The 20,469-nt window shown below is 53.3% G+C and overlaps 5 protein-coding genes across 7 annotated transcripts; 4 read left to right on the plus strand and 1 right to left on the minus strand.

Annotated features, from left to right (window-relative positions):
• Positions 1–541: 541 nt before the first annotated feature.
• Hyal1 (hyaluronidase 1) lies at positions 542–3,126 on the plus strand. Of its 2 annotated transcripts, none has more exons than XM_021171741.2 (4): positions 542–704; positions 1,182–2,105; positions 2,504–2,593; positions 2,723–3,126. In XM_021171741.2, the coding sequence occupies exons 1-4, from the start codon at positions 645–647 to the stop codon at positions 3,038–3,040; spliced, it is 1,392 nt and encodes a 463-aa protein (XP_021027400.1). In that variant the 5' UTR covers positions 542–644; the 3' UTR covers positions 3,041–3,126. The 2 variants fall into 2 exon arrangements, with proteins under 2 accessions (XP_021027400.1, XP_021027401.1); XM_021171742.2 differs by having other exon boundaries at positions 1,957–2,105.
• Positions 3,127–4,167: 1,041 nt separating this feature from the next.
• On the plus strand, positions 4,168–7,716 carry Naa80 (N(alpha)-acetyltransferase 80, NatH catalytic subunit). The gene is made up of 2 exons (XM_021171745.2): positions 4,168–4,434; positions 6,487–7,716. Exon 2 carries the CDS (start codon positions 6,576–6,578, stop codon positions 7,518–7,520), a length of 945 nt encoding a protein of 314 aa, XP_021027404.1. The 5' UTR covers positions 4,168–4,434; positions 6,487–6,575; the 3' UTR covers positions 7,521–7,716.
• Hyal3 (hyaluronidase 3) lies at positions 4,366–10,879 on the plus strand. The gene is made up of 4 exons (XM_021171743.2): positions 4,366–4,434; positions 8,407–9,320; positions 10,015–10,104; positions 10,208–10,879. The coding sequence occupies exons 2-4, from the start codon at positions 8,424–8,426 to the stop codon at positions 10,457–10,459; spliced, it is 1,239 nt and encodes a 412-aa protein (XP_021027402.1). The 5' UTR covers positions 4,366–4,434; positions 8,407–8,423; the 3' UTR covers positions 10,460–10,879.
• Positions 10,880–11,190: 311 nt separating this feature from the next.
• Ifrd2 (interferon related developmental regulator 2) lies at positions 11,191–16,414 on the plus strand. The gene is made up of 12 exons (XM_021172203.2): positions 11,191–11,486; positions 13,417–13,536; positions 13,624–13,708; positions 13,820–13,944; positions 14,027–14,184; positions 14,318–14,368; positions 14,454–14,632; positions 14,720–14,825; positions 15,129–15,266; positions 15,511–15,639; positions 15,712–15,807; positions 15,911–16,414. The coding sequence occupies exons 1-12, from the start codon at positions 11,429–11,431 to the stop codon at positions 15,989–15,991; spliced, it is 1,326 nt and encodes a 441-aa protein (XP_021027862.1). The 5' UTR covers positions 11,191–11,428; the 3' UTR covers positions 15,992–16,414.
• Lsmem2 (leucine rich single-pass membrane protein 2) lies at positions 16,062–20,455 on the minus strand. 2 transcript variants are annotated; one of them, XM_021171207.2, is made up of 4 exons: positions 20,354–20,455; positions 17,463–17,573; positions 17,195–17,380; positions 16,062–17,038 (listed from the first exon to the last, which is right to left on the minus strand). In XM_021171207.2, the coding sequence occupies exons 1-4, from the start codon at positions 20,373–20,375 to the stop codon at positions 16,905–16,907; spliced, it is 453 nt and encodes a 150-aa protein (XP_021026866.1). In that variant the 5' UTR covers positions 20,376–20,455; the 3' UTR covers positions 16,062–16,904. The 2 variants fall into 2 exon arrangements, with proteins under 2 accessions (XP_021026866.1, XP_029337177.1); XM_029481317.1 differs by lacking the exon at positions 20,354–20,455 and adding an exon at positions 19,999–20,323.
• Between the last annotated feature and the right edge of the window lie 14 nt (positions 20,456–20,469).

Consider the following 20,469-nt stretch of genomic DNA (forward strand, 5'->3'; position numbering starts at 1 on the left):
AAAAAAAAAAAAAAAAAAAAAGAGCTATAACATGTGTGTCCCAGGGATTGAACTCAAGTGATCAGATTTAGCTGCAGGTACTCTTACTGTTTCTTCTTAGACTTTAAAATGCCTTTTGGACGGGATTAGGGACAGAGCTCAGCAGTAAAGCACTTGACTAGCAAACACGAGATCCTGGGATCCTGCTCCCAGCCCAAAACAAGCAAAACCCAAACTGTTGGAGCAATGTTTTTGTACCCTGTGTGTGAAGACGTGTCTCTGACCTTTCTTGCCTGCCTAAGGCAAAAACAAACAAAAAACCCAACTTGTTTCAATGAGGAGGGGGTCCCACAAAGACAAAAGTGCCTAGGGCCAAAACTGTTACAATGAGGAGAAAGTAATCTCGAAGCATATAGTCCTCAGGGACCACACTGGGGGACCACACATTTGCTTGCCCGGCTGTCCACACAAAGACCTCCCGAGTGTTGTCTGAGTAGGAGGGGCTGTTTGCTAGTCCAGCCCCAGTCCCGCCCCGCCCCGTGCCAAGGCCAGCCTATTGGTTGGGTGGGGTGACTATCTCCAAAAGCTCCAAGTTTCCCTGAGCAGCAGCCGCCTCTAAGCTGGTGCAACTAGAACCAGCTTGCGGGACAGAATCCGGCCAAGACATGCTTGGGCTTACACAGCATGCTCAGAAAGCTTGGAGAATGAAGCCCTTCAGTCCTGAGGTCAGCAGGGACCAGTGGGCAGCTGGAGGGTCTCCAGGGCTGGGCTGGTTTTGGCCACTTGAGCATCTCTTTCCCCCAGTGGCTGCCAGTTTTTCTGGTGGAAGAAACGGAATAGTCTCCCTTGTTCACCAGGTCGGCCAGGACCTAGGGCCTAGGTCTCAGCTCCTCTTTCAGGACCGGTGTAATGGGTTCCTCTGGCCCTTGGGAGGAAAGTGGGGTAAGGTCAGTCCAAGGCAAAGCTTGAGGGGACGCAGATGGCAGGTTCCTGGCCACAGAGGAGACTCACTTATACCCTTCATGGCAATGCCCCCCTTTCCGAGTCTCCGGTCTGCTCTCTGACCTTGCTGAGCCCTCCAGATCAGTGTCCAGCTGACATCTCAGCAGGGGCAAAACTGTGATCAAGGGACTGGACCCAGCTACTTCAAGTAGGGGTCAAAAAGTTTGAGACATGCCTTGAACTCTGCCTCCCTTGGCCAGGTTTCCCCAGACCCATCCCCTGCCACCGCAGGCCACCTGCTTCGAATCTCTACTCTCTTCCTGACCTTGCTCGAGTTGCCCCAAGTCTGCAGAGGTTCCGTGGTATCCAACCGGCCATTCGTCACTGTTTGGAACGGAGACACTCATTGGTGCCTGACAGAGTATGGAGTGGATGTGGATGTCAGTGTCTTCGATGTGGTTGTCAACAAGGAGCAGAGTTTCCAAGGCTCTAACATGACAATTTTCTACCGAGAGGAGTTGGGCACCTACCCTTACTATACACCCACGGGGGAACCAGTATTTGGTGGTCTGCCCCAGAATGCCAGCCTGGTTACCCACCTTGCTCACACATTCCAGGATATCAAGGCTGCCATGCCTGAACCTGACTTCTCAGGACTGGCAGTCATTGATTGGGAGGCTTGGCGCCCACGGTGGGCCTTCAACTGGGACAGCAAGGACATTTATCGGCAGCGCTCAATGGAACTGGTCCAGGCAGAGCACCCTGACTGGCCAGAAACTTTAGTGGAGGCAGCAGCCAAAGACCAGTTCCAGGAAGCTGCACAGGCCTGGATGGCAGGCACCCTCCAACTGGGGCAGGTACTGCGTCCCCGTGGCCTCTGGGGCTACTATGGCTTCCCTGACTGCTACAACAACGACTTTCTAAGTCTCAACTACACAGGCCAGTGCCCACTCTGCGTCCGTGATCAGAACGACCAGCTAGGGTGGTTGTGGAACCAGAGCTATGCCCTTTATCCCAGTATTTACTTGCCTGCAGCACTGATGGGCACAGGGAAGTCGCAGATGTACGTTCGACACCGTGTGCAAGAGGCGCTCCGTGTGGCTATAGTTTCCAGAGACCCCCATGTGCCCGTAATGCCCTACGTCCAGATCTTCTATGAAACGACAGATTATCTTCTGCCCCTGGTGAGTCCTCTATGACTTTGTCAGCCGTCCTTGTTAGGTAATATGGTAATAGTCCAATCGCTGAGTCCACTTAACTTCAGGGTATTACAATCTTTGGGGAAAGGTAGGGGAGGTTCTGAGCTTGGACCAAATTGTTTTACTCCTGGCTTAAATACTCCAGTGCTTTGTCCGTTCATTCCCCCCACTCCCACCCCCACACATAGAACATCTACTTTATGCTAAATTCTGTATGAAGCATGAGAAAGTCAGAAAAGGGAATAGGCTTGCCCCTGGCCACCAACACTAGAGAGGCCTCAGGTGAAAGAGATTATTTGTCCCATCCAGTGATGTCCCAGCAGTTCCCACAGGGAGGAAGGACAGTAAACCTTATACAACCGTGTATGCAATCTCCTTCCCAGGAGGAACTGGAGCACAGCCTGGGGGAGAGCGCAGCCCAGGGAGTGGCAGGAGCAGTGCTCTGGCTAAGCTCAAACAAAACAAGTACCAAGGTAAGTGGAGGCCTGGGAGTAGGGCAGGGATGAGGGGAGACTGGCTTCCTCTCGCTACTCCTGACATCCTGGCTAAGCACCAGGCAAGCACACGGCTGTGGTGTTTCTTATGATCTCCTTCCCACTCAGGAATCATGCCAGGCCATTAAAGCATACATGGATTCCACACTTGGGCCCTTCATCGTGAACGTGACCAGTGCAGCTCTTTTGTGCAGCGAAGCTCTGTGCTCCGGCCATGGTCGCTGTGTCCGCCATCCGAGTTATCCTGAGGCTCTCCTCACCCTCAACCCTGCTAGTTTCTCCATTGAGCTAACACATGATGGCAGGCCCCCGAGCCTCAAGGGTACCCTCTCACTTAAGGACCGGGCGCAGATGGCTATGAAATTCAAGTGCCGATGCTACCGTGGATGGAGCGGCAAGTGGTGTGACAAGCGGGGTATGTGGTGATTAGCTGCACCCGACTGCACACACTGGACACCTGACATACCCAGGGCCTACCTAGGACTTCCTCAAATACAGTCACATGCCCACAAGTCACAGGAGTACACTCAACCACTGTCATGGCCACAGGCACATAGGCACAGTCACGGGAATAGCCACATAGTGAATCAGAATTTAGGACAGGCACTATCCATTCTGAGCCTAGGACTTAATTGTCAGCAGTTCCTCCAGAATCTATGAGTCAGCAGACACAAAAGCTGGCATTTGCCATGCAGCTCTGTGCCAAGCCCTGTGCTAATAAGCAAGCACTAGAAGTGGGCTAGCTCATTCAGTCTTTGCAATGGACATGCAGGGAAGCTGAGCCCTTTTCATTCACTTACCTCACACACACTAGGCAAGTACTCTAACATTAAGCTATATCCCCAGTCACTGAGGGTTGCCCAGCAAGAAGAGACAAGCAAGGCCAGGCATGGATGATGCACACCTTGGATCCCAGTACTTGGGAGGCAAGGCCAGCCTACATATTGAGCTCCAGGACAGCCTGGGCTACACAGAGAAACCCTGTCTCAAAAAAAAAAAAACCAAACAAACAAAAACCCAACCAAACAACAAAAAATAAACCCAAACCAAACCAAACAAACAACCAGGAGAGATGCATTTTGAAATCTAGGCTATCTAGCTCCAAAGATAGAACCTTGCACACCTACTGCGTGTTAATGGTGCCCTCAGAGGGCTGGGGAAACACAAGCATCACTCTATAGGATCCCTGAATCTGCTGAGTACTAGCATCACTCGACCCGGCAAAAAAGCTGTCTTATATTACTTAGCTGTTTAATTAGCTCCTAAAATAGGCAGGTCTCAGAACCCAGAAGGCACCGGAAAGGCTCTATACTTTCATCCCATTGTGTTGTCTGAAGACGACAGGAAGTTCCACCTGATCAGGCCATTTCCACCAACCCACCAGGACTGGAGACCCTACTAGAGCGGAAACAAAGCGAAACTCTCATTTCTTTGAGCCTGGAGCCAGGAGAGGGGCAGGCGGAGCTGAACACAGGCAAGCTGCTAGAAGCCGGCTAGAGCCAAGAGGAGGCGGAGCCAACGAAAGGAAACTACGGGCTTAGTTGCGGGTCACCACCGGAAGGGAAGAAGCCAGGGACAGAATGGGCCTACACGAGTTCTGTTGTGACGCTCAGAACCGGGGGCGGGGTGTCTAGGTAGGGACATTCCGGGCGGGCACTGAGAACTTAGGAGGAGGTGCTCTGTCTCCTGCGAAGACTGCAGTGAGTCCTCCGTACTGCTGGGACCAGCGTGGGCAGACCGAGGAGTTGGAGCCAGAAACAGCGAGTTACCCAACCGTGCGCAGGCAGGACGTGGACCATCCCGGAATTCGGCTTTAACATGTCAGTATCACCCTCACTTCTCACATGCTGCCCGTTTATCCACCCTGCGCCTGTGGTCCCCAAAGTTACTGTGTCGCTCTTCAAGTCTTCCCAGTGTTTCCCTTTTCCTTAGAGCTTAGTGCTTGTTGAGCTACAGCCACCATAATCGAGCTTTCAAAACCCCCACTCCCAAAAGATCCATGGCCCGTGTCCCACAAGGGGCAGGTGCAGACCCACCCTGAAGACCCGGAGCTTCGCTCCACTTAACAGTGGTGGGGTCCGCAATGAAGGGGTTAAACCTGTCTGGGGGAACCCTGGCGCTCTGAGCTAGGGGCGGACCCAGAGGTTCCTCGTTTCTGACCTTACTTAGAAGGTGTGGGAGCTGGGGAGGGAGTGCTGTGTCTGCGGAGCCACCTGGAGCCAGGTAAGAGGCTTAAAGCCTGGTGTTTGAGATTTGGGGGGAAGGGGGGAGAGGGCTGTCCTCAGGCTCAGGGAAAATTGGGAAAGGGAGTCAGGAGGCACGTTCTGCGGTAAATGAGTAAAGGAGTGGGACCCACTGTCCATCCACTGCAAGAAATCCCCCAACATAGACCCTCCTGCCAGCAGATCCTAGAATAAGGCAGGTAAACAATGGAGTTTACAGCTGGAGCATTATGGTCCACACCTTTCATCCCAGCACTAGAGGCAAAGACAGGCAGTTCTTTGTGAGTTCGAGGCCAGAGTGGCCTACAAGTGAGTTCCAGGACAGCCAGGTCAGTTACACATAGAAACCCTGTCTCAAAACAAACAAACAAAAAAACAAAACTCAAAACAAACAAACAAACAAAAACCCAGGGGAGTGGGGGTGACAGAGGTCCGGGTCCCCAACGTAGTGGCCGTTGGACACCTGTAGATTTAGGAAGGAAGCCATGGTCCTTATCAGGGTGACTATGAAACTGAGACCAGAGGCAAGCAGACTTGCAAAAGCCACATTCTGTGTAATGGGCCAAGCTCCACAGCAGTGCCATCAAAGCCCCATGTGTAGGGACAGGAGGATCCAAGGCCAAAATGTCTTGAATTGGACAGAATTGGAGCAGAGGGCCACAGGCTCCTTGTCCCGAGGAGGGAAGGCAGTAGGGGTTGAGGGGTTGAGCCTGTTTGGGGTGGGTGTGAGTGTCTCCAGGGCCACTTTTGTGGCTCAGATAACTGAAAAAGCTCAGGGTTGGAGGAGAGCTAACCTGTGTGGGGAGGAGGGGCATGGGGGGTGGGGGTGACTCCTGGGAGAGGTCTTCTGAAAAGAAAAACTCAGGTGGGGGCAAGCTAAAAGTATGATGGCTGGTTTGCACTGTCTGCCAAGGCCAGCGAGCTACAGTCATGGGCTACTAGGAGGCTGAGGCACTTAGGTCACTATTTTGAGGCAAACACAGGCTATACATACCCTGGAGAAGTGGGGGAGGGGGGGCGGGGGCAGGGAACCCAAGCAAAACAAAAGATGGTGAGCGCCTTTAATCCCAGCACTTGGGAGGCAGAGGCAGGCGGATTTCTGAGTTCGAGGCCAGCCTGGTCTACAAAGTGAGTTCCAGGACAGCCAGGACTATACAGAGAAACCCTGTCTCGAAAAACCAAAAAAAAAAAAAAAAAAAGATGGTGAGCAAGTGGGCTAGGGTGGCAAGCCTGACATGGTGAGGTGTGGCAAATGATAAGAGATTTGTAGCCAGAGCCCAGCCTTCAGCATTTCTTAGTACTGCCAGCTTCCCTCCAGTGTTGGGTCAGGGCACTCAGCTAGTCTCCATGAGTTCTCCTCACAGGGGTTGGGATGGGTCTCCTCTAGACTGCAGGTGCTTTCAAGTGCATAGGGACAAGGTGAAGCACACACCTTCCCCCAATCCCAGGATGCACACCCCTCCCCCTCCACTCATCCTTCCCTGCCCCAACTGTATCTTCCTGACACAGCCTAGCATGCTGTTATACCCAGGAGGTAATCCCTTATATAAGGAAATGCCACTACCTGGAGACTGTGGCCTTACCTTCCAGCCAGGCACTAAACCATCTGAAACCTAACAGAAAGTGACCTTGGCTTCTTGCCTGACACAGCGAGCTGAGCCTGGATCCCGCCTGTAGGCCGGAGCTGACTCTGAGCCCTGGCAGTCAAGCTGACCCCTACCTTAGACCCCGTGCACCGGATGGAGCTGATCCTGAGTACCAGCCCAGCAAAGCTGACTCTAGATCCTGCACGCCAGCCAGAGTTGACCCTGAGATTCAACCTGACCAAGCTAACCCTGGATCCTGCACGCCAGCCAGAGCTGTCGCTGAGTCCTAGGCTAGCTGAGCTGACCCTGGATCCCACATGCCACCCAGAGATGAGCCTCAGTCCTGGCCCAGCTGAGCTTACCCTGGATTCTCAACACCAGGCAAAAGAGCTCCCAGTTCCCAAGCTGCCTGAATTAATCCTGGAGCCTGTACACTGCCGACCCGAGCTCATGAGTGCCTGTGCTGATCTCATCAATGACCAGTGGCCCCGCAGTCGTGCCTCCCGTCTCCACTCCCTGGGCCAGTCCTCAGATGCCTTCCCCCTCTGCCTGATGCTGCTGAGCCCCCAGCCCACACCTGGAGCAGCCCCTGTTGTAGTGGGCCATGCCCGCTTATCACGGGTACTGGACCAACCCCACAGCCTTTTAGTAGAGACAGTGGTGGTAGCCCGGGCTCTGAGGGGCCGTGGCTTTGGTCGCCGCCTCATGGAGGGCTTGGAGGCCTTTGCCAGAGCCCGGGGTTTCCGACGGCTACACCTCACCACTCATGACCAGCTGTACTTCTATGCCCATCTGGGCTACCAACTGGGTGAGCCTGTGCAGGGTTTGGCCTTCACCAACCGTCGACTGTCCACCACTGTCCTACGTGCCTTCTCTAAGCCACCCTGCCCCCAGCCACCCTGCAAGGAGCCAATCCTAGCTGCCCAAGCTGTCCCAAGGAGCTCCAAGGGACCCCCATTGCCACCACCTCCTCCCCTACCCCAGTCTCTGACCGCCTCACCGCCTCCTTCACCCGAGCCCCTTCCTCAAAGCCCGCTAGAGACATGCTATCGAGATCTGAAGGGGTGCCCTATATTCTGGATGGAAAAAGACATCTGATGGCCCTGTCTCTCTGGGACACTGGATTGCCCAGAACAGAGCCAGCCTCAGCCCACAGGCCATACTTCAGCCCCCTCTACCCCCTGTGGACAACCTTACCCTGTGTATCTTTCGTGGGTCCCAGTAGGCCAGGGGGTGGCTTTGGAGCTTTGGCTCAGAGCTGTCAGTGTGGCTGAATAAAGGCTTTCATTAGGTATGGCTGTGACAGTTTATTGGTTAACTCCCATTCCCAGATCCCCCTATGACTGACAGAATCCTTACTACCCAAGTTGGCCCAAGAGCTATTGATGAGGTAATATCTGTCTTTTGAACCTCCTCTCCACACCCAGGGTAACTGTTCCTCTCCCCTTCCACTCATTATCACTCACAGAGCACTTCCGATGGGTCAGGTCCTGCACTGGACACAGGCAATGAGGAATCTGTAGACAGGCCAAGGTGAAGAGAGCAGCAGGGCTCATGCTAGGAGCCCAGGCACCCTCACTTCCCTCAGGGATCTGGGAAGTTCCCTGATCTGAGAGGTCATGTGAGAGACCTGAGTGCTGACTATGGATGAAGCAAGGAGGCAAGAACTGAGTGTTACTGAAACAGAGGCAATGTGGGCAGGGGAAGGAAAAGGATTTATGATGTCCATGAGTCTGTGAGGCCTTAGAGAATATGATGGTACCCTGACGGAGATGGAGGACCCTGGAGGGGAGCAGCCCAGGATGCTAAGGGTATGGGTTCTTTGGGAGACCCGTGGAATACTTGGAGGCCATATTTACCCCACCCCCCAGCTTGGTCCCATTCCCCGAGGAGAGCAACGAGGGGAAGCTTTGCTTGCTGTGCAAAAGGCAGTTTGTCTCTTTGGCCATGGACTGACTCTAAGCCCATACCCCCTTTCCTGCAGGTCTCCATCTCTGTGGCATGATCATGCCCCTAGGCCTAACCATGGTGGTGGGGTTAACCCTGTGCCTGATGCATGGCCAGGCTTTGCTGCAGGTTCCTGAACATCCTTTTTCTGTGGTGTGGAATGTACCCTCAGCAAGATGTAAGGCCCACTTTGGTGTGCATCTGCCTCTCGATGCCCTCGGCATTGTAGCCAACCACGGCCAGCATTTTCACGGCCAAAACATCTCCATCTTCTACAAGAACCAGTTTGGTCTTTATCCTTACTTTGGACCTAGAGGTACAGCCCACAATGGGGGAATCCCTCAGGCTGTGTCCTTAGACCACCACTTGGCACGAGCTGCCCACCAGATCCTACACAGCTTAAGATCTAGCTTTGCTGGCTTGGCAGTGCTGGACTGGGAAGAATGGTACCCACTCTGGGCTGGGAACTGGGGGCCCCATCGACAAGTCTACCTGGCAGCCTCCTGGGTTTGGACACAGCAGATGTTCCCTGGCTTGGACCCTCAGGAACAGCTCCACAAAGCCCATACTAGCTTTGAGCAGGCTGCCCGTGCACTCATGGAATACACTCTGCAGCTGGGCCGGACACTTCGCCCGAGTGGCCTCTGGGGCTTTTACAGATATCCAGCCTGTGGCAATGGCTGGCATAAGATGGCTTCCAACTACACAGGCCACTGCCGTGCAGCCATCACTACCCGAAACACCCAACTGCGTTGGCTCTGGGCTGTCTCCAGTGCTCTCTTCCCTAGCATCTACCTCCCACCCAGACTGCCACTTGCCTACCGTCAGGCCTTTGTCCGACACCGCCTGGAGGAAGCCTTCCGTGTAGCCCTTATGGAGCATTCACATCCTCTACCCGTTCTGGCTTATTCTCGCCTCACACACCGGAGCTCTGGGAGATTCCTGTCTCTGGTAAGGAGAAGCTCAGGGCTAAGGATCAGAGTCTAGAGAAACAGCCATGTCCTAGAAAGGTCTGAAGAGAAAACTTTCCCAAAGGGACTTGGAGGTAGTCATGATCTGGGGGGTTTTAAAAAGACCCTAGCCAGGCATGGTAGCGCACGCCTTTAATCCCAGCACCTGGGAGGCAGAGGCAGGCGGATTTTTGAGTTCGAGGCCAGCCTGGTCTACAAAGTGAGTTCCAGGACAGCCAGGGCTACAGAGAAACCCTGTCTCGAAAAACCAAAAATAAATAAATAAAAAGACCCTATCCTAGTCCAGGCAGTGGTAATGCACACCTTTAATCCCAGTACTGGGGAGGCAGAAGCAGGCAGATCTCTGTGAGTTTGAGGCCATTCTGGTCTACAGAGCAAGTTCCAGGACAGCTAGGGCTACTCAGAGAAACCCTATCTTGAAAGTCAAAACAACAACAAAAAGATCCTATCCTGGAGTAGGGAGGTATGGTGATGTACTGGGAAATATCAGTGGTGCCTGGTCTAAGGACTGTTATTCTCTGAATGGAAGTTCTAAGAAATTACTTAGAGGCTCTGTTAAAAGCGCTCTACTCTGGAGGCAGAATCATAGCAGTAAACCAAACCGTGTCGTGGTAAAGTTGGGCCCTGATAGATCTGGCCAGTCGAGCTTGGGCTTAACAGTTCTCTGCCTGCAGGATGACCTGATGCAGACTATTGGAGTGAGTGCGGCACTGGGAACAGCTGGAGTGGTACTCTGGGGGGACCTGAGCTTCTCTAGCTCTGAGGTGAGCGTTGCCCCTCATCGTGCTCACGCTGGAGCCCCAAGATAGGGGAGAAGCCATGCCAAGTCATAGAAAAGGAGCTTTGACCTATCTTTTCTCTCTGTAGGAAGAGTGCTGGCGTCTCCATGACTACCTAGTGGGCACTTTAGGCCCCTATGTAATCAATGTGACCAAGGCTGCCATGGCTTGCAGTCACCAGAGATGTCATGGCCATGGTCGATGTGCCCGGAAAGACCCAGGACAAATGGAAGCCTTTCTACATCTGCAGCCAGATGACAGTCTTGGAGCTTGGAATTCCTTCAGATGCCGTTGTTACTCGGGCTGGGCTGGCCCTACCTGCCTGGAGCCTAAACCCTGAGCCCAACATAGAGTCAGGAGTCCCTGCCTTTGCTTCTTGACCCTGCTGTCATTTTCCCAGTCCTAAAGGAATTCCCCTTTATGCTTTGTTTAGCTTATGGGACCTTCCCAAGTACATATCCCACTTCCACCAACACAACTTCCATAGAAATTCCTGAGGAATAGATAGGGCCTAATAAGAATATAAAACCAGTCTCAGAGCCTGCTGAGATCATCTGACTTAAAGCAATAAAGAAGCTTCGGGGTCAGTTCCAGGCATTTAAGGTGACTAGCCTAGGACTTTGTTCCTATACCCCAGTGTATCTATAGAGAAGTAAAATCTAGGTTCAGACAACCCCTACATGCCTCCCAACACCCCCCCCCCAAATTAAGCTAAGGCCTGTTAAACGCTAAGCTATTATCTGTATTTTCATCCATAAAGTCACTCATTACTTGAAGTTTGTCTGTCCGCGCCATTCTATCTAGCGCCAAACCTGGCGCCTCAAAGCAGGTGCTTCGTTATCAGGCCTTGCAGACGCTTCTAGTGAGAAAGGAAACTACTGAGTTAACTATGAACCGCGCGGGCGAGGGTAGGGGAAGGAGGGGCGAAGTGGGTACGCAGGGCATTGTGGGTACATAGTTTAGCTAGAGCGGCGTCGGCTTATGTGTCTCCCGAATGGACTACTACTCCCGTCGTGCACTGCGCACAACTCGGGCGGTGCTAATCTGTGTACGCTGACGCCTGGGGATAGTAGTTTCGGCCGCGTGTATGTGGATCTGAACTTGGTGGCGGGGAACTCACCTTCCCAGCGACCCATTTGACAGGGCGGGGCGCCTCACGAAGATGGTGGCGCGCGCGGCGTGTGGCTCCTGTCGTCCTCGCCAGTCTCAGCTCAGCACACGGGCCAGCGTTTCGCTGGTTTGGAGTTCCCGCCCTCCGGGTCCCTGACCCCGTGCCCCCTTCCCGTGTCCCCAATTCCGGGTTCCAGGAATGCCTCGTGCTCGGAAGGGCAATGCGCTCCGCAAGGGCGGTCAGCGCCGTGGAGGAGGTGAGTCCGGGGGCTCCAGTAGAACTGTTAAGTAGTGAGCGGGGGTGTTCCGTGGTTCCCCTTCGATGTCATTGAGGGACCTGAGTTGGTGAATCTTCCCAGATCAGCCCAGCGTGACCTCCCAGAACTCTGCTAAGGCTCGCACGTGCCCCAGCTGGCTTTGGCCACGTGTGCGCCTCACTTGAGCACATTGCCAGCTGTTTTTCGAAATCCCGCGCCGCAACGATGATTTGACCAGCATTAAGGACCTAGGTTTTCTCGTCGCTACTGGGGTAGACAACCACACCAGAAAGAGCGTAAAGCCAACCCTTTTGCTAAATTCTAGTAGTGCATTTGGTAGGCTGCACAAGGAAATTAGCAGAGAGACCTTGTCTGTTCTGTAAAACGGGGAAGTGTGATTGGAAAGGTAGAGAATTGGGGCCCTATCAATTGGACGAGAGACCCGGAGGACATCCAGAGAGCCCGAAGCAGCCTGGAGACTTCTTATCAGCCTCAACCAGAAGTATGACCTGTTGCGTTAAACAAGTAACTGCTGAAAAAGAGTGCCTGCCCAGCATATTTTTGACCTGACAGCTACCTTAATGTGGCTTGGGTCTCGGGGCATTTAGTAGGGTGGTGACAGTTCCACAAGGACTAGTACTGAAAGCATTTACTTACCGAGTGGTCTTAGAATCATGGCAGGCTCTGTGAGGGGAGCTCCTGAGATGGTAAAGAACCTGGTGCAAGGGTCCAGCAGCCAAAGGGACCACAATACAGTTCGGCAGATGAGACCGTCCAGGTGGTTTTGACAAGTAGGATAGTAAGAGAAGAGGTGAACAGAAATCAACGTGTGGGGTGAACATTTTTTTTACAGGCAAGTAATGTTAGTGGTCCCTAAGGTGTAAGGACTCCTACTGGGTCAGAACCTGTCCAGGGTGCCTACCATAATAGCTGCCCTATTTAAGGCCAGTCTTCAGCCCTGGAGAGAGTTCACAAGCTGTCTGTCTGTTCCTGCCCTACTGACACTTTGAGAGTCCCTATGACACCCGGTCAAGAGCTTCTGGTCTTCCAAGGCTCAGAGGCACCATCGTGTCTATACCTAAAGTTGGTGGCCCTGAGTGGACCGAAGGAAGCTCAGAAAACAATATATTTGAAACACAGAGTGCCCAGCACACCCGCAGGGACCTGGGCCTCTGCTACTCCCAGAGTTGGTAGCCTAGTGAGTGCCATGGCCTGGAGCAGAGCCATTGCCAGTTACTTGTCTTTACCTGCTACACCAAGGGGCGTACTTTGTTGTCCACACTGTAGAGTCTGGGAAACTGGTCAAAGTTTACCTCTGCTCTAATGAGGGGCAGGGGGCGCTAATGGTATAGCCCAATGGAGAACATAAGACCTAGGCTCGGTTTAAACCCCTGAGCCTGCCTAGTCCTATAACCTGATCCCTAACCTTTACATTATCCCCTTTTGACCATAACCTAGAGTGGGCCACAGGCCTCCCTGGGACTCATCCCAGTCCCTTCTGCCACTCTGGTTCCTGCTGTCCTTAAACAGACTGTGTCCACCAAGCAGAGATAGCACACACCTTTAAGCACTGGAGAAGCAGAGGCAGGTGGATCTCTGTGAGTTCAAGGCCAGCCTGGACCACAGAGCTAGTTCCAGGACAGCCAATGCTACACAAAGAAACCCTATCTGAGAGAGGAAAAACAAAGGCTATGCCTTCCTGGGGTCCCCACTCGCCAAGTCTGCCAGGTTGTCCCTGGGTAGGCCTAGCTCCTGTGTTCTCTAGCAGATAGACTTTCTTCCCTTTTTTCTGCTTCCTAATTCAAGTCCCAGGTGTCAGGCCTTGGTTTGCTCATCTCTGAGATGGGATAGCATTGATGAAGTTAACTGAGATGCCCTGAGTCATCCCTCACCGGTAGAAGCTGGTCAGATTGGGATTTTATGTCCCCAGGTGCCAGGAGTAGCACCCAGGCTGACTCTGGCTCCAGTGAGGATGAAGCGGCCAGTGAGGCCCGGAGTACCACCAGTGACTGTCCCAGCCTTCTCAGCACCACCGCAGAGGACTGCCTGGGTGAGAGCAAATTGACATTTGACAGGGGCTCAGTGAGGGCTCCACTGGACGGGGGCAGGATCCAGTGATGACCAGCTGGCTTTGCAGGTGGGGAAGCAGTGGATGAACAAAGCCAGCAGGAAAACCTGGAGGAGAAGCTGAAAGGTTATGTGGACTGCCTGACTGACAAGAGGTACCTCTGGCTGCTGGCCAGCCTCGACACTCGCGGGGGGGGGGGGCGTTCAGCCGATGACAAATGGAACCAAGGGTGTGTCACCCACGTGAACCCTTTATCGCCTCCCAGTGCCAAGACCCGTCAAGGAGCCCTGGAGAGCCTGCGCCTGGCCCTGGCCTCCCGCCTACTTCCGGACTTTCTGCTGGAGCGCAGCCTCACTCTGGCGGATGCCCTGGAAAAGTGCCTTAAGAAAGGTCGATTCCTGGGCACTTGGGGAACCCTAGCTAGGCAGGTGTTGCCGCTTGCCGCATGCGCTAACTGGAAAGCATCCTGTAGGGAAGGGTGAAGAACAGGCTCTGGCTGCTGCTGTGCTAGGCATTCTCTGTGTGCAGTTGGGCCCTGGACCCAAGGGTGAGGAGCTGTTCCGTAGCCTGCAGCCCCTGCTCATCTCGGTGCTCAGTGACAGTACAGCAAGCCCCACTGCCCGGCTCCATGTGAGTATTTCCACGCCCATCAGTCCCTCATGCCCAGGCAGGGGGTTGGGCTCTACCTGTCTTCAGATTCTCCACTTATACGATGTTCCTGATGTTGACCGGTGGTGGCCTAGCTTTGTCCTCTTTCCAACAGTGTGCTTCTGCTCTTGGCTTGGGTTGCTATGTGGCTGCCACCGACGTCCAGGTAAGTGGACTTTGGGCACAAGTGGTAGAGCAACTTGGCTCAGTAGCTCTGTCTGTGAGCCACACCTGTCTCCCTGTGCTCCTAGGACCTGGTCTCTTGCTTGGCCTGCTTGGAAGGTGTTTTCAGCTGGTCCGGTGGCACTAGTGGCTCTATGGCGTCTCTGGTTCCCACCAGCCTCCATGGCCTTCTCTGTGCTGCCCTGCAGGCCTGGGCATTGCTGCTCACCATCTGTCCTGGTACCCACATCAGCCATATCCTTGACAGGTAGGGGCTGCTGCCTATTGGGAGGGAGAGGGAGTTTGTGAAGGGACCCTCAACCCATCTGCGAAGCTTAGCTTGCCCTTTCTGTAGGCAGCTGCCCCGGCTGCCCCAGCTCTTGTCCAGTGAAAGTGTGAACCTGCGGATTGCTGCTGGTGAAGCCATCGCGCTACTCTTTGAGCTTGCCCGGGACGTTGAGGTGCGAGGGACAGTAGGAAGAGCCCGCTGGCACCTGTGACCATCCCAGGCTGTTTGCAGAATGTGCCACAAACAAACAAGACCCAGCAGTCTTGGGTCATCTTGCAGGGGAGGTGACCCCCAACTCTTAACACACGCACATGCTAGTCTATAGTGGGGGTTTTGAGTAGAGGTGAAAGCTGAGAGAGGCCGAGGAGGGGTTAGGAGGAGGAGAGCAGTGAGTGGAAGAAAAACTCTGGGGAGCACTTTGCTCAGTTCCAGCAGAACTCAATCTCCCACCCCATACCTCCATTGTCCCACACAGGAGGACTTCGTCTATGAAGACATGGAGGCCCTCTGTGGATCTCTGCGTACCCTAGCCACCGACAGCAATAAGTACCGTGCCAAGATTGACCGGCGGCGCCAGCGCTCCATTTTCCGAGCTGTGCTGCACTTTGTTGAGGTGTGTGTGAGGACATGAGTGACCCTTAAAAATGTGTCCCCAGGGGTTAGGCATGGTGGCCCACACCTGTAATCCCAGCATTTAGGAGGCAGGGGCATGCTGGTAAATTCCGGGACAGCTGGGGCTTCATAGACCCTGCCTGTCTGTCTCTCTCTCTCTCTTTCTCTCATGTACTCGTGCGCACATACACATACCTGTCCCAGGCATGGCAGCCAATCCCAATCATGGGCTCTCTCCTCTACAGGGTGGTGAATGTGAGGAGGAGACAGTCCGCTTCGGACTGGAAGTGCTCTACATAGACAGCTGGGCTCGCCATCGTATCTACACAGCCTTCAAAGATGTGTTGGGCTCCGGCATGCACTATCACCTCCAGGTGAGGGGACAGGGGGAGGGCCACATAGCCTGACTGCTTCAGACTGGCCGTAGCTAATTGCCTTGTTTTCAGAACAATGAGCTTCTCCGTGACATCTTTGGCCTGGGCCCTGTGCTAGTGTTGGATGCTGCTGCCCTGAAGGCCTGCAAGATTTCACGCTTTGAAAAGGTTTGCACCTTGGACGCCTTTATCTTGCCTTCTGTTACCCAGGGGCATAGCTCTGCGAGTGGGCTCTCGGTTCACCGTGCTCCCTTCTTTGCCTCTTCGACAGCACCTTTACAATGCTGCAGCCTTCAAAGCCCGGACCAAGGCCCGGAGTCGTGCAAGGGACAAGCGGGCAGATATCTTGTGAATCAGACTGGCCAACGAGAAGGCTACCCATACCATACCATATTTTTAACAGAAGATAGTGCAAGAACTGGTCCCTGCCAGTGATTGTCACTTTATTTTTTTAATGATGAAACCAAAAATAGACAAATGTGGGAGGGTCAAGGGATCAGGACACTTAGACTCAAGCCCTTTGTATGTGCACTCAGCCCTGTGGCTGTGGCCTCTTTCTGTCCTGTCTCAGGTAAAACCAAATGTGTGCCGGTCCTGGAGGACTAACGGGCGGGGCGGGTGGTGAGAAAGGACCATCCCTGTTTTATAGACCTTGCCCCCCCACTGGGGCTGCTTCCCTTGGGGGTCTGGCACCATGGCGTAGGGTAGGCAAAGCTGCCTATAATGGATGTGTGTGCTGGTTTATTAAAGATAAGAGAGAATTAAATGATACTTAGTCCCCTGTGGCCTTTATCCTGAGTCTTGCCTGCACTCTCTCCCTCCCGTCTCCCACCCCAGGTTTGGCGGCAGCTAAGATCTCTACCTCACCTTTGTCCTCCATGGCAGGACATGTAGTTCCCCCTCTGAGAGCTGAGACTGGACCCCCCACTGGGAGGCCTGGCAGAGTGGGTGGTTGAGCCGGGCAGCTATTTCTAGACTTCTGAACCTCCTATCTGGGGGTGGCCAGAGGGTGCTGACAAGAGGTGCCAGGAAAAGACTGGTGCCCCATCCTCTGACCTTTGGCTATCCAAAGCAGGGCCCTGGCACCAGAAGGCTTGGTCAGGCCTGGCCTGAAGAGGTCAAGAGAGACAGGAAGCTGTGGGGTTACATCAGGCTTGTACAGAAATCTCACCAAGGAGTAGTGTAGATGAAGCCATCAGTGAGAGAACAGAGACCTGCTAAAAGCCCCTTTCCCCCTCCCCACAGTCTCACATACAGATGGCATCTCAGCTGGGTGCCCGAGCCTCACTGGAGTTGAGCCTTCTTAGCTGGCTGAGGCTAGCCAGACGCAATTTGAGCAGAGTCTCCTCTTGTGTGCGCAGCGTGTGAGCCAACACCCTCAGGGATTCGCTCTGCAGCACTGGGGATGAGAAGACATTTGTGGGACCTTGTCATGACTGCATGCCTCCCCAGATCCCCACACAGTCCTGTGTCAGGGTTTGCCCACTGGCCCATGCCCCACCCTTTATTGCTTCATTTCCAGTTGCCCTGGGTTCCTGGTCCTGCCTGTCCCTACCACTTAGATAGACAGCCACGGTGGCCAGCGCCAGGCAGGTGAACACCAGCAGTACCAGCAGCAGAAGGAAGCCCCCACGGCCACACACAGGGCTGCAGCCAGCGTGGGTGCACAGCGATGGTGGTAAGACACCCAGAAGCTCCTCCCATGCCTGTGCCTCCTCCACCAGACAGGGTCGTAGGGAGCCTGCAGGGAGAACCGGTCCATCAGTCCATTGGGAAGGTGGTACCCACAGCATCCATCTCACTTCCTGCCTGAGCTCCCTTACCTCCGCTGTGTAGGTCACTGATGGACTCCACTCGGTGCAGACGCACCTCCTGCACATGGTTAGGAGCCAGCGTTCCCCTGTTCCTCTGGTTCTGCATTGGCAACACGGTGTCTACAGGGGTGGTGGGACAATTGGAGCAATCAATTCCTTTGTAGGTTGCAGAGACTTGGGACATATGGGAACTGCACCTGTGACATTTGGTTCCAAATTCCCTACAATTTCAGGGGTGACCCTTAGTTTGGGTCCAGAGCTCCAAAGGCTTTAGTCTGTGCATAGGGACTCCATGCTCCCATGGTCACATTGAAGCATTTCCCAGGTTTGCCTGCTTATTCCTCCTGGCCTCCGGTCTGCCTTAACAGACAGTGATTCAGCCTCTTATGGGAGTCCTGCTGTTTGCACTCAACAGCGCCGCAGGAGTCCACTTTTTTCTTAACAGTTTCATCTAACTTAAAGGGCTCCTCCCTCTGGTCTCCCTCTGAGGCTATCTGGGCATTTAGGTAGTTTCCAATTCTCTGTGGAAATTACCCCCCAGGACATCCATCATTAAATACGAAGGCTTTCCCCACTTTCCTGAAAGTTACTGAGGACAATTCTCAGAAGTGGAAATCATGGGGCCCAAAGAACTGAGAGTTCTCTTTGAAGCTATCATCAAAACTGTCTTCTAAAAGGCCTGTCTAGAGCCCAGCAGTACAACATGGCCACCATTAGCCATCCCACTGTGGGAAAAATGTGTGTGTGTGTGGTGCAGAAGCCATGCTGACCTAGCACTGGAACCCAATAAATAACCTAGACTCACTAACTACGGAGCCCCAGGAACTCTCTCTACCTCACCAGACCTGCCTGGGATCAGAAGTGTGTACCCCGTGATCTGCAGTTCACCTCCCAGACATAAAGACTGGCATACAAGCATCTGATTTTGGACTTGCTTCTGAGCATGTCGTGGGACAGTCTTCACACACATCCTGGCCCCGGAGAAATGAAACTCAGGTCTTTCAAGCATCCTAGACAAGTTCTTCACAGAACTATCCCCAGATTCTGTATGCCCACACCTTTACATATATTTGCTAACTTGAGAGATGAGAAACAGCTTGTCTTGATTGCTGCCTAGGGAGCCTGACCAACGTGTGTGTAATTACCGTTTACAGGTTCTGCCTATTTAGTCGCTGACTGTGGTTCCCTTATGGTTATATTTATTTCAGATTTTGTTTTGTTTTGAGATAGCGACTCACTGTGCTGGCCTGGAACTCATTGCGTAGCCTAAGCTAGGATGGGCTTAAACTCGAAATTCTTTTACCTCAGCCTACCTATTACTGGTATTAAGTGTGTGCATCTCGCTGGGCAGTGGTGGTGCACGCCTTTGATCCTAGCACTTGGGAGGCAGAGGCAGGCCGATTTCTGAGTTCGAGGCCAGCCTGGTCTACAGCGTGAGTAGGACAGCCAGGGCTATACAGAGAAACCCTGTCTCGGGGGGGAAAAAAAAGTGTGTGCATCTCTACCCAGCTTTGCTATTTGGTTTGTTTGTTTGTTTCTATAGGTTTTTTTGTTTGTTTGTTTTTAGACAAGGGTAGCAACCAGTAAGCTCCAGTGTCCTTCCTGTCCTCATGTCCCAGTGCACACAGCACTGGGGTTATAAGGCACACGAGACCACACCTGGCTTGTTCCGTGGTCACTGGGGTCTGAATTCAGATCTTCTGGTTATACAGCAGGTACTTTCAATCACTGAGCCATCTTGTCCCTCCCCACACCTCCCCTGTTTAAGACAGTCTCAGAAAGCTCCCAGACTGGTTTTGAGTACCTGGTTAGTTCAAGTGATCCTTCTGCCTCAGCATTTCAACTATTATCAAAATACTTGTGATTTCTAAATAACTATAATTACACTTTCTGCTGATGTTGACTGGGTATTTAGTTTTGAAACAGGGACTCACTATGTAGACCTGGCTGCCTAGAATTCAGAATATAGACCAGGCTGGCCTTGAACTCACAGAGATCCTCCTGTCTCTGCCTCTTGAGTGTGCACTGCCAAGGTCTTTTATTGGATGTTGTTGTCTGGTTTTGCCCCAACTCCAGATGCCTGCCAGGAACGCAGGTAACAGTGTAGCCCAGCCCTGGGGAAGGATGGCTTTGGGTCCTCTGGGTCCTCCCATCTCCGGACAGTAACTCAGCCTTTATGACATGCTTGAAGCTGCCCCATGACATGCTCACAAGCAGTTCAAACAAAACCAGAAGCTGTCAGTCCTTGAGCCTGGGTGATGGACTGCAGGTCACATTAAATCCCCTCTGCTCCTCACTGTGCGTCTCCAATACTTTATATTTGAACATGTTTCATTTGCTATAGAAAAAGACACATGGTAGATGTTATAGTTAAGTCTCCCCCTCTCACCCCAAAAAGGTTAACATCATCCTTTAGCAGAGGGCAGGCCCTTTCTCTGCAGTATAAAATATTTAGGGGGGACAGGATGGCTCAGCAGGTAAAGGCACTTGACCGGCTAAGTGTAAGTCTTGACCAGGCTAAGACACTCGCAGCAGGCCTGCCTACCTCATCGTCTCCTGGGCCAGATGTCCAAATGCTCCCCAGAACCGGTCTTCACCCCAATCCTGGCTCCGCTGAAGGAAGATCTGAACTGCTTGGGAGCTCCCCCAGATGCCCACACCTACTTGGGCACAGCCTATAGCTGACCCACTCCTAAGTGGAGAGCTTTGAATCCCTCCCTGAGGCAGGACCTTAGGGGGGGAGGAGTTCTAAGTATGACGGATGCATTCTTTCTCCATGCATAGGGGTAGGTCCCTAGGAGTGGGGTACAAAAAGACCGAGAGGTCTTCCCATGAAGCCAGGTCTCGCCGTGAGCCGTAGAACTAGAGCCTTGTTCTCCCCAGTGGCCACCCTCTCCTACCTTCTAGGGTCTCCTCAGGCATGGCAGTCGGTAGGTAGTCAGGGCCCAATGAGAGTGCCCAGTAGCAGAACTTGACAAAGAGAGCAATGGCTCCTTTCAGATTCTGGGAGAGGCCT

The sequence above is a fragment of the Mus caroli genome, chromosome 9 (genome assembly GCF_900094665.2).
Source record: "Mus caroli chromosome 9, CAROLI_EIJ_v1.1, whole genome shotgun sequence".
NCBI lineage: Eukaryota > Metazoa > Chordata > Mammalia > Rodentia > Muridae > Mus > Mus caroli.